We start from the raw sequence: 12,549 nt of genomic DNA, 5'->3' as shown, positions 1-12,549 counted from the left end.
CTTGATCATATACTCCCGTAAAGGTTAATAAACATGAAGATTGGATGCAATCGACAATATCTTTCTTTGAATGCTGGTTTCCATGTGATATTCTTCCTTATTTGAGACTGAATGACCAAAATGCCATTTGTGATGAGTGTAGAAACATCTAGATTCATAGTTTCAAAGTCTTGATCATATACTCCCGCAAAGGGGGGAAAACATGAAGATCAGATGCAATTGATAATAGATCTTTGTACTCCCTCCGATGTATCTAGACATGTTTTAGTGTTAGATACATCAGTATCTAGACAAATCTAAGACAGATCGAAGAAAGTACTAAAAATAGGAATGCACTCGTTACATAACACAATGCTTCAGATGGAAACTTCTAGCTTATCAAGCCAACATTGAGCCTCTGATGAGGGTTTTAGATCACCCCAGCAACTAACGGCGGACATGATGCATCAGCCCACTAGATCAAACAAAAATGCCAAAAATGGTAATTTGTTGTGTTCATCGAATTGGACCACGAACAGGGTAATTTCATATTTGATCATTCGCCCTCACCCACCCCGCTATCTGTATATGTCGGTGATTAGCTCTGGTAAAGTTGTAAGCCTATGGTGTCTAAATCCTATAATGAATGGATGAGTTAAACCTTCTTATCTACAAGGAAAATGTTATGGCTACGCAAGATTAACAGCGAACTGTATAAGCATGCATATGTAGGAATTCTACTTTGTGCTTGCTTCCTCTATCTGGTCGACAAAGAATGGGCTAGCTTTTTAGCCTTCGTTTTATCAACTCCCAAAAACTCGAGTTGCAAAAAGCTCCCATGACCACTTCGATGAGCCGAAGGCCATCACTGCCAGAATATAGTTGGGTCGTTGCTGTATACTGCACGATCCTGGATCTCTAAGATGGAGACGTGCCAATCAACAAGCCTTGCTTGGATCAATTTACACAACACGAGTCCAGTTGGGAATAACCACCAGCTAGTTTCATCCCTGAAAAGATTTGAAGTCCGAGTTGTTAGGTGCTACAACCTCTGTTCCTAATTGAACAGCAAAAACGTCTTATATTTATGAACGGAGGTAGTTCCTCCGTTCCTAAATACTCCCTCCGTTCGGAAATAACTGATGTGGTTTTAGTTAATTTGAACTAAAACCACATAAGTTATTTCCGAATGGAGGGAGTATAAGATATGGCCGACCAATTGCATTTAATGCTCATGTAACCCTTCTTCACAGAGCGGGCAAAGATGCTTACCCGCCCAAATTCCATGGCTGCATGCTTGGATGTCTTTTTGTTGATGACTTATAATGCACAAGTCCACATACAAAGGCCACGCCCTAAGTCAAGTGCAAATAGGTTACAAAGAACTTTAAAAAAAATTGAAACTGGTATTGGAATAACAAGCACAAAAACATGATAATGATAGGTATAGCTGAACTTGCTAGTATTCAGCCAGCAGTAGAATATGATAATGATTGTATAGTCGTAAAATCAGTAGGCATGCTTGTCTGTGAAAGGTGCAACAAACTCAAACACTGACGATATATTACTGTTGTAACAAGCAAATATTCAAATGACATGAGATCTGATTCTGCATGACATCCAGACAAACCACTGAACATAATTGCCTAGTTTTACAGCTCGATAAATACGGATAAGTAATGTTATATGTGTATGTGCTCTGTTTTGCTTGTGAATGTGTGTGAATATGTGCACGTGCAAAAACACTATAATAATATCAAACACAATTAACCAATGAAAACCCCCTGCAGAAAACAGTGATAATTTTGTCAGTCCGTGCGGGAACTCGCGCCGGCACTCTACCAATGCATATCCAAACGGCGACGCAAATCAAGAACGGTGGCCGCAGGCCTAGCGGGCAACGCTTGGGCTCGTGACATACAAGGAGTGATAGGGATCCATGAGATTGGCCAATACCTCAGGCTTTGGCAAGCCGTGCAGCACATCAGCCTATCAAACAGGCCTGACCGAATGCTCTGGAGATGGACGGCTAGTGGCACCTATACGGCGCGGTCATGCTACGGTGCAACCTTTCACGGATCCATGAAATGCCCCTCCTGGAAGCTCACCTGGAAGAGCTGGGCACCGCGCCGCGTCCACTTCTTTCACTGGTTGGCCAGCCAGGACCGGTGTTGGACGGCGGATAGACTCGCCCGTCGCAGCCTACAGCACCATCCACGATGCCTCCTTTGTGATCAGGCCCCAGAGTCGATGTGGCACCTGCTCCTAGAATGCCCGTTTTCGCGGCAAACCTGGCACGACGTGCTGGCTTGGGCGAGGATACCTTCACAACCGCCAAACAATGAGCCCACCCTCACGGACTGGTGGCAACGAACGAAAGGGCGGACCCCACATGCGCTACGGAAAGGCCTGAAATCCATCGCCATGCTCGTCCCTTGGATAATCTGGAAGCAGCGCAATGAGTGCGTCTTCGAGAATGCGCGCCCCTCGGTTACCACCCTCATAGATAGGATCAAGGCCGAAGCCAAATGCTGGGCACAAGCTGGCGCATTGGGTCTCAGGGTAGTCCTTCCCACTAACTGGGATGTTCACTAATAGGGTGCCAACTCTTGTAACCACCACCTCCTAGGAGGATTGTATCTTCTCATCTTTTCAATGAAATGAAACGCAAAGAGTCCTTTGGCGTTGTTTGGATAGTGGAGATTAGCGTTAGGATTATAGAAAATGGGTTTTTAGCCGATTTTTAGGAAAACCCGTTTTATGTTAGTTTTTACGAATAACCAGTTTATAACAAACTATGTTTGGTTAGGAATTTCAGAAAACTGATCGACCCAGTTCCTTGTTTGGATACCCACGACCACGTTGTTAATTCCTATGATCCTCCCGTGAGTGACTCTCACTGTCCCCAAATCACACACCATGGTGAGCTCGTTTAGCTGCTGCTCTCCTCCGATTGCTTCTCCGCTCGCTGACACCGCTGCTCCCTCGTATCGCCCATGGAAGGATCCGCGCACGGACGCCTACTACTGCGCGCATCCGTCCCCCTGGACGCTGGTTGCTGCTAGACTCCCAGGTTGCCAGGTACACGCCGCCGCGCGCGAACGCCGGCTACTCGTGCCTCCGCCGCTCCTAGACTGCTAGGTCGCCAGTTCTACCGCGCTTCGCCGGCCGTCGGCCCGCACAAGCTCTACCCGGCGAGCGGTCCTGCTTCAGGTCAGCGCACAGGCCTGCCTTCACTCAACGCCGGCCGTGCAGGCTGCACGGAAATCAGTCCGTTGTACCACTGGACCGGCGGCGCCGGGGGCAGCAGGCAGCTGTAGCTTCTGGCCAACATCGTTGAGGAACACTGACGCCAACTCAGGTTGTTGAGCAACAGGCGGAAGCGGAGAGAGGCAGTTGCGGTCTGTATATGCTATTCGCGTTTGTGGAAAAACGACTAATACTCATTTTCCCACAAACCCGGAATTCTATGTTTTTAATAAACTGAGTTTCCTATATCCATGGATTTGTTAGAGATGCCAAACAAGGTTTTGCTCGGTTAGGCCGTTTCCCTGGCTTATGCAGATTGAGTTTTCTATATTCCTCTTATCCAAACAACGCCTTTGCGTTTTCTCGAAAAATAATTTTAACCCTGATTATAGTCCCCAAAATATACAACATTCGAAATGAACTAGTAATAGCAAAATACATATACAGGCAAAGAAGGGTACTTACAACATTAACCAGAGATGTAATGTTCCACAACGCATACACACGAGCAAGGCCTGCTGAGCGACGTGGGCCATGACTAAAGAGAGCATTTATACCAGCTGGAAATGGTGCCAGTATTCCAAGAGGAAGAACAAACAAGACTAACAAAATGTCGACCATAGAGTAAGAATATAGCTGGAGAGACGTAAGCAACACTAAGCTAAAATCTGCAAGAAGCAATATTGAGATGACCAAACCAACAAGATCCTGCAGTTAAGAAAGCAAAATAACCATGACAAGTGTAAGATACTCTGAATCTCTTCATAACCACACTAGGGGTTGAAATAATGGTCAGTCTCTGCAAAACAAGTCACCTGATGTCCAACTGGTTTAGTATTGTGCAAGATAAGAGACAGGGGATGAAACAAATCACTCCTGTCTTTGAGCGTCATCAAGTTGTCAACATTGAGAATTCCACCGGTTATTCTTTTACACATATAAGCATCATTGCTCCTTGAGTGGCCTAGTTGAGAGTCAGCATCTTCATTCTGATTTCTGCTCGACATAGGATCATTAGTTAAATTGTGATAAGAGAAGAAATGAAGAATAACTGGAGCTAGTAACAGATAACTCACAATGAATGTTGATCAAATATTATTCTAGAGCCACCTTGAAGTTCAGCAGCCACGGCTTCTCCCTCCACAGCATGAATAACAAGACCGTATTGACAGTATCCTAATGCTGTAGCTTGGAACCATGCAAGGTCAACACGTACATGGTATGTGTCTAAGGCAGGATTTGCATGAGTTTCAAGCCATTTGAGCATAGGAAGAAAGGTTACTTTCAAATTTCCATGACGAACCAAACGCAGCTGGGCATTCAGTCCAGCAACAAGACGGTGCCATATTGATGATGGTACAACCTACAAAAGATATTTATCAGGAACTGAATAAAACGTTATTTCTGTGATTCGGCACAGAAGGAAATGTTTCAGAATCAACCTGGCTTATAAGACTTGTGACTACACTATCACTGTGAAGTGAAAATGGAGCCATGTAACTTCCATCACCGCCAAAAATCAAGGACATTGGAAATCTTTGATGAAGACGAGTGGGCAGATCAGGCCTTTTCTCATCCCCACCAAGGTAAAAATCCAAATAACCCAGCATTAAATCTGGAGTGGCAGCTACCTATAAATCGGAAAAAAAGAGACCACCCTCAATCCATAATATCAGACTGCTAGTTATATAACAACTGGAATTGTAGGTGGCAGGTGCAACCTACGATGTGTACTGCTATAGCAGCCGATAATGCACAGTCAACATGGCCACACTTATAAATCAAACACCACATTCCTTTTATCTGTTTGGATGCCCTGGATATTTCTAGTTATTCTATGGTGGGTGGGAGTACTATGCATCTATGGACTCAAAATATTGGATAAGTCACTTAAATCAAGTAGATAACACTTAAGAGACATTGGTTTCGTATGAAAAAGTGATACCAGACAGCCTAATTTCAAGAAAAAAATTCAATTCGTAACAAACTGTAATTTTCTATGGAAATTTTGGTATTGGAAAACACAGTACCTTCAGTCCTTCGTAAAGGGCACGTGAACGGCATGACCGTAAGCACGAATGATCATATTCAGATCGAACAAACTCACGTAGTCGTTGTAACTTTTTTCTTCGGCGCCACTGTTGCCAGGACCACGCCAAGGGGTAGGAAAGTATACACAGAATACTACAAATCGATCCCTCCCACCACTGATAAGCTGCCAGAGCATTGATATCATCGACAAACTTGTTAAACGCATCCTCGTATCTGACAACAGAAGACAAACAGCACAACAGCAGTCAATACTCAGTTATATATTTCTATAAGACAAAGGACTACGTAAATTCATGAAAAAAAACATGAATATTGGGAAAAATTATAACAAGACAGCTAAATAACTGAAGGGAATTTGTGCAAATGTAATCTTGACCACGGGCATTACACAATATCTGTAATCTGTTCAGGTGGCGTGTGCGGGAGATGCCAAGGTTCACTGAAGGTATTTGGGCCCATGAAAAACATCCTGTGCACATGGCAGTGAGATTCTTCGGCCCTATTTGTTTCCAATACCTATCACATTAGCAGAAATTTCAAACACCACCCAGCATGATCATGCAACAGCTTAATGCACTGAGCCATGACAACAGAATGTATTCCACTACCTCATTCAGTGATTCTAGGAAGGGAAAAGAGTGATCAATTTGGGAGCCATGTTGAGTTGGTGCTGGTCCAGGAAACTCATCAGTACCAACAAACTTCATCCGAGCAATACTCAAAACAAGAGCCAATAAAACAAGAAGGCCTGAAAGAAGCAAGCCAAAGAACCAAGGTCCACCAAAAGTGTATATTAGCTCTTCAAGAGCAGTAAAACAGTGAGGCATACGATATCTATCTGACACACATTTGTACGGGCATGGGGTTTCAGCGACACCTCCTGTGAAAAATGTTATTTAAGATTAGAAAATCAAGGTTAATCTAACAGAAATATTGATTGTGAACACAAATGTTCTGAAACTAGAAAAAATAGAAGTGTAACAAAAGAACACACAAAAAAAAACTTGTAATCCAGTTTAAGCTGTCTTCTTGAACATAACACAATGAGCTAAAAGCAAATGGCTCAGTGGTTGAGCCACACACAAAGCTCTGGCATCTACCCACAGGTTGTTTTGCAAACAAGACCATTAGGTATATGAATTTATAAATAACACCACATCATAAAAAAAAGATCCCACAAGGTATGTACTTTTGTATAAAACACATGTATGATACACTGGCTATTGAATTCATTTGACCTGTACTGAAGATACATATTTCTCATACAGCAATAAATACAGTAAGAGTTACCTCGGATATGCATGTATATAGCCCGATGAGGGAGCTCATATGCAGGGCATGGAGAACACAAGGACTTAGAAGACCCGGTAATGTTCTTGTATGTTCCTACAGGACACTCCTGCATTTCGCCGTAGAAATTATTGCAACAATGTTAATTAGTAAATTTAGTTACATTAGTTAACTGAGCTAAAATGATAATAGGTATGACAATGGCACGCTGCTATCTCGGTACATTTATCTTATCTGTCTTAAACACTGAAACATGGTAAGCGCACCAATATTCAATATTCGAAAATAGCAATGCACCAAATGGTGCCAATAAAAAAGGTATTATGTGCCTCAAGAAACCGTGATAGACAGAAGAAGAAAAAAAAATAATGGGCAACTGACCTTCTGTTCATAACATAATAAATAACGGCACAAAGGAGTGAATGAAACGTGCTTCTCGTTTACCTTGCAAAATGTACCATAAAGACCTTTCGGGCAATCTTTTGCTGTAACTGTGCCATTCTCACCAGGAAAACCTCGGCCTTCGACAATTCCTCCTCTGTAATAACAACACAGAGTCAGCCTACAGGTTTAGCAATGTTCTGTGCATTAAGACATCTTCAGTTGTTCGACGATAAATAAGATGGCAGTAAAAATCATAGAACCCTGACATGGCAGAGGGAACATGAAGAGAGGGATTTTTTTTAACGGAGCCCCGACAGTAAATTTTACTGAAAAGAGATGTACTTACAGGAGAGGGGACTGTACAAGGGAGGGGAATAAACAGCTGGGGGGGAGGGGGAGCTATACAGGACTAACAGAGAGTAGTCAGGCCAGAGCTGGAGGGGCTCTGCCAGCACCCCTTTCATTTAAAATGAGAGAATAAAGAGACAAGTATTTAAAAAGCAACTTAACACCAGTAGGAAATAAGTTTTGAAATAAAAACAAGGTATACAAAAACTGGCTTTAGACAAGACAAGGCCACCCAAAATCCTTTAAACTACTCCAAGATTCAAATTAAGGAACTGCAAAGCTACATATATTATTCTGAAACACCAGTGCAACACGGAATGGCCTTAAAAAACTTATAATACAAATAAAAAGCTAAAAAAAAAAGACAACCTTACTTCCTGAATAAAATAGCAGGTTAAACGACAAGGAAAAGGCCAACAGAGAAAGCATCAGATTTTCAGGACGCACCTCGCAAGTATTGATCCTTTGACAATTGCAAAAGGAACATAGTCATCTCCAGTGGGAATGTCGGACCAGTGGAAGTGAATGCGACCGCCTCCACCTCCACCACTACCATTGCTTCCAACCCCACCAACACTAGAAAGTACAGAGTTGTTCTCTAAGGATAAAGTCCGCACAAATAGAAGAATTGTGCCCCCAGAACCACCACCAGGTCCTCCATTTGCAGCATGAGTCGCCCCACCAGTGAAACTGCCACCGTTGGCTTCCACTGAACCAGAGAGAGAGAGAATAGGCAGAGATTGCTCCAAAGAACCCATCACTGAATGTGGAAATGAAAAGGCAGTAAAGGCCAGTGCTATTAAGAATATCATGACTTGATAGAGGATGGTCATGGTCCATGTACACCATCATTGTTACCTATTATACCACCACCAGCTGTTGAAGATGTTGTACTGACATTACCACTGCCACTGCCAAGTTCACAAGGCAAATCAGCACTACCATATGCAGCTCCGCCACCTGAATGCTTGCCGCTGTAAAAACCATCCCCGCCTTTACCACCATGCCCACCCCCACCACTAAGGCCACTGCTTAACATTCCTCCTTGTCCAATTCCACCTTGGCAGCCTGCCATCAGAAAAAGGAAATTTAAATCCTACAAAAGTTGGTAGAAGACACATGGCCAGAAGACAAGACATCGAAAGAAGCTTAATACACATGCCTAGAAAATTAGACATGTGTAAGCACTGACAAATTTAAACAAGGGTCATTTCTTTCTTGACCTGCATACAGATAATTATGACAGTTCACCTCAAACTAAAAAACTGAAAACTATATAACATTGAGTAAGAAGGGAATGAAGATAAATGTAAACAGCAGGCTGCACAAATAAATGGCAAAATAGCAATTCAACCCAGAGAACTAAATCAATTGCCAGTTGAAGAGGCATAAGATTATATTTGTCGGTACTAAAATTATGACATGTTATTGAGCCTCATGCCTAACAGGACGAGTGGATAGTGAATATCATCAGGCACAAAAGCACATTCAAAACTGTATAGGTATGTTTGTAGTAAGAAAGAATTTACAGAAAATCTCACGCCGCTGCAGCGAGGTCTGCCTCCCAGCTATAACTAGCCACCATGGAAAATATGCTACATAGCAATTTTTGGTGGCCTTAAAATTCACAGTACAAAAGAATTAGCAATTACTCCCTCCGTTCCCAAATATTTGTCTTTCTAGAGATTTCAACAAGTGACTACATACGAAGCAAAATGAGTGAATCTACACTCTAAAATATGTCTACATACCTCCGTATGGTGTGCCCATTTGAAATGCCTAGAAAGACAAATATTTCGGAACGGAGGGAGTAGAAGATAAACATAATGATCATAACAGCACTATGTCCAAAATAATCATTCTCTTCCTTTAAAAAATATAAAACATATAGTGCAATATGTATGCATAATTGTAAATTTCCTGATTTCCGTTGCAGTTCAAGGATTTCATACCACATGATAAATGAATTGTGAATCAGACCTATACTAATCTTAGTTTAGTGAAAAAAGTAACTCGATTTTCATTTTGGTGCTTAAATTTAGAAGTTCTAGATAGAACCTAAGGGCAACTCCAACGCGGTTCATCAAATGTCCGCGGACACGTCCGGACGTGTCCGCCGAAAGCATTAGGAGAGCCAGCCATCCAACCCTATGCACCAAATGTCCAGCGCTAGTTTAAACATACACTTTAAAAGATGAACAATATTTGTTAAATTTCCAAATATTTGCCAAAACGGACGAAATTTAACAAAGTTTTAACTAATAACAAACAAAAAAAACTAAGCGAGGTACCGAACGGTGACCTCATAGGCATGGCCTCCGAGGCCACTGGCACCTCCGTCGTCGACCGGTCTGCCGTCACCGCCGTTCTTCCAGCGGTTGAAGACCTCCCAAGGGTCGCGGCAACCCTGATTGGCCACCAGGCCCACCACTGCATGCTTGCACGCAGCCACTAGGCTGCCTCCACCTGGTGCAGACACTCGACCACTTCTGTCTGGCGATGATGGTCGGGCACAGACTCCGGCCCGCGCCACCCGTCCTTGCCCTTGCCGGCGAGGCGGCGGGTGAAGCACTCGGATGAGTCGCTGATCCGGAGCCGGCGGCGGGTGGACGTTTGTGTAGTGGTCCTGTACCAATCCTAGGCACGGGCCAACGTGAGGCTGGGGTCGATGAGGACCCATATCGGCGCCACGTCCGGCATTGCGAACGCCGCCGGCGCGAGGACATGCCACCGCTGCTACCGAGGTAGTGCAAAAAGCGGCCGCACGTGTTGGCGATCACGGGGGAGGGCGCCTCCTCCTCTTTAACGGAAACCGGGCACCACTGGCTCCCGGGCTGCCGACGAGGCAGGATGGCGGCGCCACCTCCTTGCTGCGTCGGAGTCATAGTGGCGGGGACATCAGGTGCATGAGGCATCTGGCATGGCTGCGCGGCGAGGACGCCGGCTCATCCTTGACATAGCGCGTCTGCGCATGGGTGGCAAGGGCGGCATCGAACCGCAGTCGTTGGCGCGACTGCTCGAGGAGCTGCGCCATCTGCACGGCGAACTCCTCCTCCGTCAGTGCGGCCTCGGTGAGGAGGCGTGGCAGTGACGGACCTCGGTGAGGAGGTGCGGCTGCCACTGCTCCTTGTCGCCTGACAAGAGCACCACCTTCATCTTCACCGTCGGAGTGGTGGACGCCAACAGGCACGGAGATCGTGGACGGCGGCATTTTGTTTTCAAGGCATCACCTAGGCGAAGCTTAGGCGTCAGGGCGCCCTCCAAGCTCAAGGCATCGAGCTTACCTTAGATAGCTGCATAAGGCATCCGCCTTGACCTTCAGAGCGAAGCGCACGCTTAGGCGTTCCCCTAGTACATATTGGACCCCTTGAGCTTGCGAGGCAGGGGAGCAACTTTTTCAGGCGGGAAACTGAGTCTTGGCGGGAAAGGAGGTATTGGCGCCAACAGGTAAGAGGAGAGAGAGGGAAACAATCCCCAATCCACACGCTCCTCCCCCTCCTCTCCAGCGGCTCCAGCAGATCCTCTCCGGCAGCTCTTCCCTCTCCTCTCCAGCACCACCTCCTCCTCCTCTCCAATACAGCAGTAACCAGCAACAGGCAACAGCAAGGAGCCAAGGATACAAAGTGGCAATTGCCAAGGTAGACCTCCCCCATCCTCCACTCTTGTCCCCCTCGCTTCTCCCCCAACCTCCTCTGCTCTCTTTCTTCCATGTTCAGTTGTTCACTGCTTGCTGCTTTGCTGGTGTGTATGCCTAGTTGCCTACCAAATTCTACTCTACTCTGCTGCTTAAAACTCTCTAAGGCGTTGCCTTACCCCACCCACCTGTTGCCGGCAACGCTTCAATGCTGGAGCAGCAGCTCGAGTAGGTTTCTTGGTTGCACGCGTCCTCATTGAAGCAACGTTGGTCAGCCGTCCAGTCAGGTCACGTCGGTCTGACCAGCAAGAATGCGGTTGGCGCCCGTCCGATCGTGTCCGCTCTAAGCGCATTGTAAGCGTCTAAGAGACAGGGCCACACCGATCCGCCAGGATGTGCCGACCCTGGTGTTGAAGTGCATATTTGGATTGCCTAGCCCTTTCCATCGGTTCGGACTTTTGGTTGCGTTGGCTAGTGCATGAAGCTTAACATGGTGTCAGAGTCTAAGGTCTCCTAGCTTTCGCAATTTATTAAAAAGTTGTTGCTGCCCCCCTGCCCTCCTTTGTGTTCACGTATAGGCCTCTTGAACCATACCTCCGAGTCTATTCACGTGTTGACTTTCCATGTCACACGTGAGGGGGTGTTGAAGTGTATATGTGGATTGCCTAGCCCTTTCCATCAGTTCGGACTTTTGGGTGCGTTGGCTAGTGCATGAAGCTTAACACCCGGTACCACGCCAGCCCAAAAAGTGTGGACCGAGGGCAAGCAAGAGCCCGGGTTGTTTTCGTGCATCCCAAGCGCGTTCCCCGAGCACCCCTTCCCATGCACCTACGACAATCGGTCAGCCCTGCCCTCCCAGAGGAGGAATGGTTGGCAAGTCTTTGGGCGCTCGAGGGCTCGGATGCCCAGGAAAAGGTCTGGCCAGGTTAGCGGGTACGACCGCGAAGGGGCCTGCCCTTCTGCAACAGCCCTGCCGCCTGGTGGCCATCATGATCGGCACACGATGGCCAATGACGCCCATCGATCGGACTTGTCATCCGATGGGCGAGATGAGCTTGCAAGTCCTTTTGAATTCGGCCTCTCCTAAGGACGACGTGACATTTCCCGCCCATCCTTGATAACGGTTAGATCCGACGGAACAGTCAAAGACATGGCATTGCGTCGCTACAGGGCGACGCCGCTAGCTTCTACCAACTACGCGGGCCCATGCTGATAAGACCCGGGCAAGTCAAGAGGATGGGGGTTCAGCTTACCCCGGCACCAAAAAAAGTATATTGTGGTTGCCCCCGTGATATATAAGGGTGGAACCGGAGCAAGGAAGAAAGAGGAGCAATCTTGTAATCGCACACACACACACTTGTCTCCAGAGCAAGAACTAGCATGCATGATGTAGGGTGTTACACCTCTCGATGGCCTCAACCTGGATAAACAAAGCCTCAATCCTTGAAGTGTTTGAACCCTGGCTGAATCTCTAAAAGGGGATCCCCGTGATCTTTGATCTCGACAATCACCCGTTGACATCTGGCACACCAGGTAGGGGGTCAAGGCTTCGGTTTCTCTTTAGGCCGTAATCATCAACCATGCCCTCGCGTGGATCGCAGACACAGCGGCCA

At 46.0% G+C, this 12,549-nt stretch overlaps 1 protein-coding gene across 1 annotated transcript in view; it reads right to left on the bottom strand.

Moving 5' to 3' along the window:
- Positions 1-211: 211 nt before the first annotated feature.
- LOC119328931 overlaps positions 212-12,549 on the bottom strand; it is a 24,767-nt gene continuing 12,429 nt past the window's right edge. Inside the window, exons 10-22 of the mRNA XM_037601925.1 lie at positions 8,161-8,370; positions 7,750-8,062; positions 7,015-7,108; positions 6,571-6,679; positions 5,889-6,160; positions 5,669-5,796; positions 5,259-5,493; positions 4,671-4,859; positions 4,305-4,591; positions 4,044-4,224; positions 3,694-3,936; positions 1,252-1,334; positions 212-989 (exon numbers count right to left, since the gene is read on the bottom strand). Of these exons, the coding sequence (XP_037457822.1) occupies positions 845-989; positions 1,252-1,334; positions 3,694-3,936; positions 4,044-4,224; positions 4,305-4,591; positions 4,671-4,859; positions 5,259-5,493; positions 5,669-5,796; positions 5,889-6,160; positions 6,571-6,679; positions 7,015-7,108; positions 7,750-8,062; positions 8,161-8,370 (2,489 nt within the window). The 3' untranslated portion in view covers positions 212-844. The remainder of the gene's footprint in view (positions 990-1,251; positions 1,335-3,693; positions 3,937-4,043; positions 4,225-4,304; positions 4,592-4,670; positions 4,860-5,258; positions 5,494-5,668; positions 5,797-5,888; positions 6,161-6,570; positions 6,680-7,014; positions 7,109-7,749; positions 8,063-8,160; positions 8,371-12,549) is intronic.

Source organism: Triticum dicoccoides, chromosome 1B, assembly GCF_002162155.2.
Source record: "Triticum dicoccoides isolate Atlit2015 ecotype Zavitan chromosome 1B, WEW_v2.0, whole genome shotgun sequence".
In the NCBI taxonomy this organism is placed as follows: Eukaryota; Viridiplantae; Streptophyta; class Magnoliopsida; order Poales; family Poaceae; genus Triticum; species Triticum dicoccoides.
Note: the sequence above shows the minus strand (reverse complement) of the source record. Positions and strands in the feature narration are given on the sequence as shown.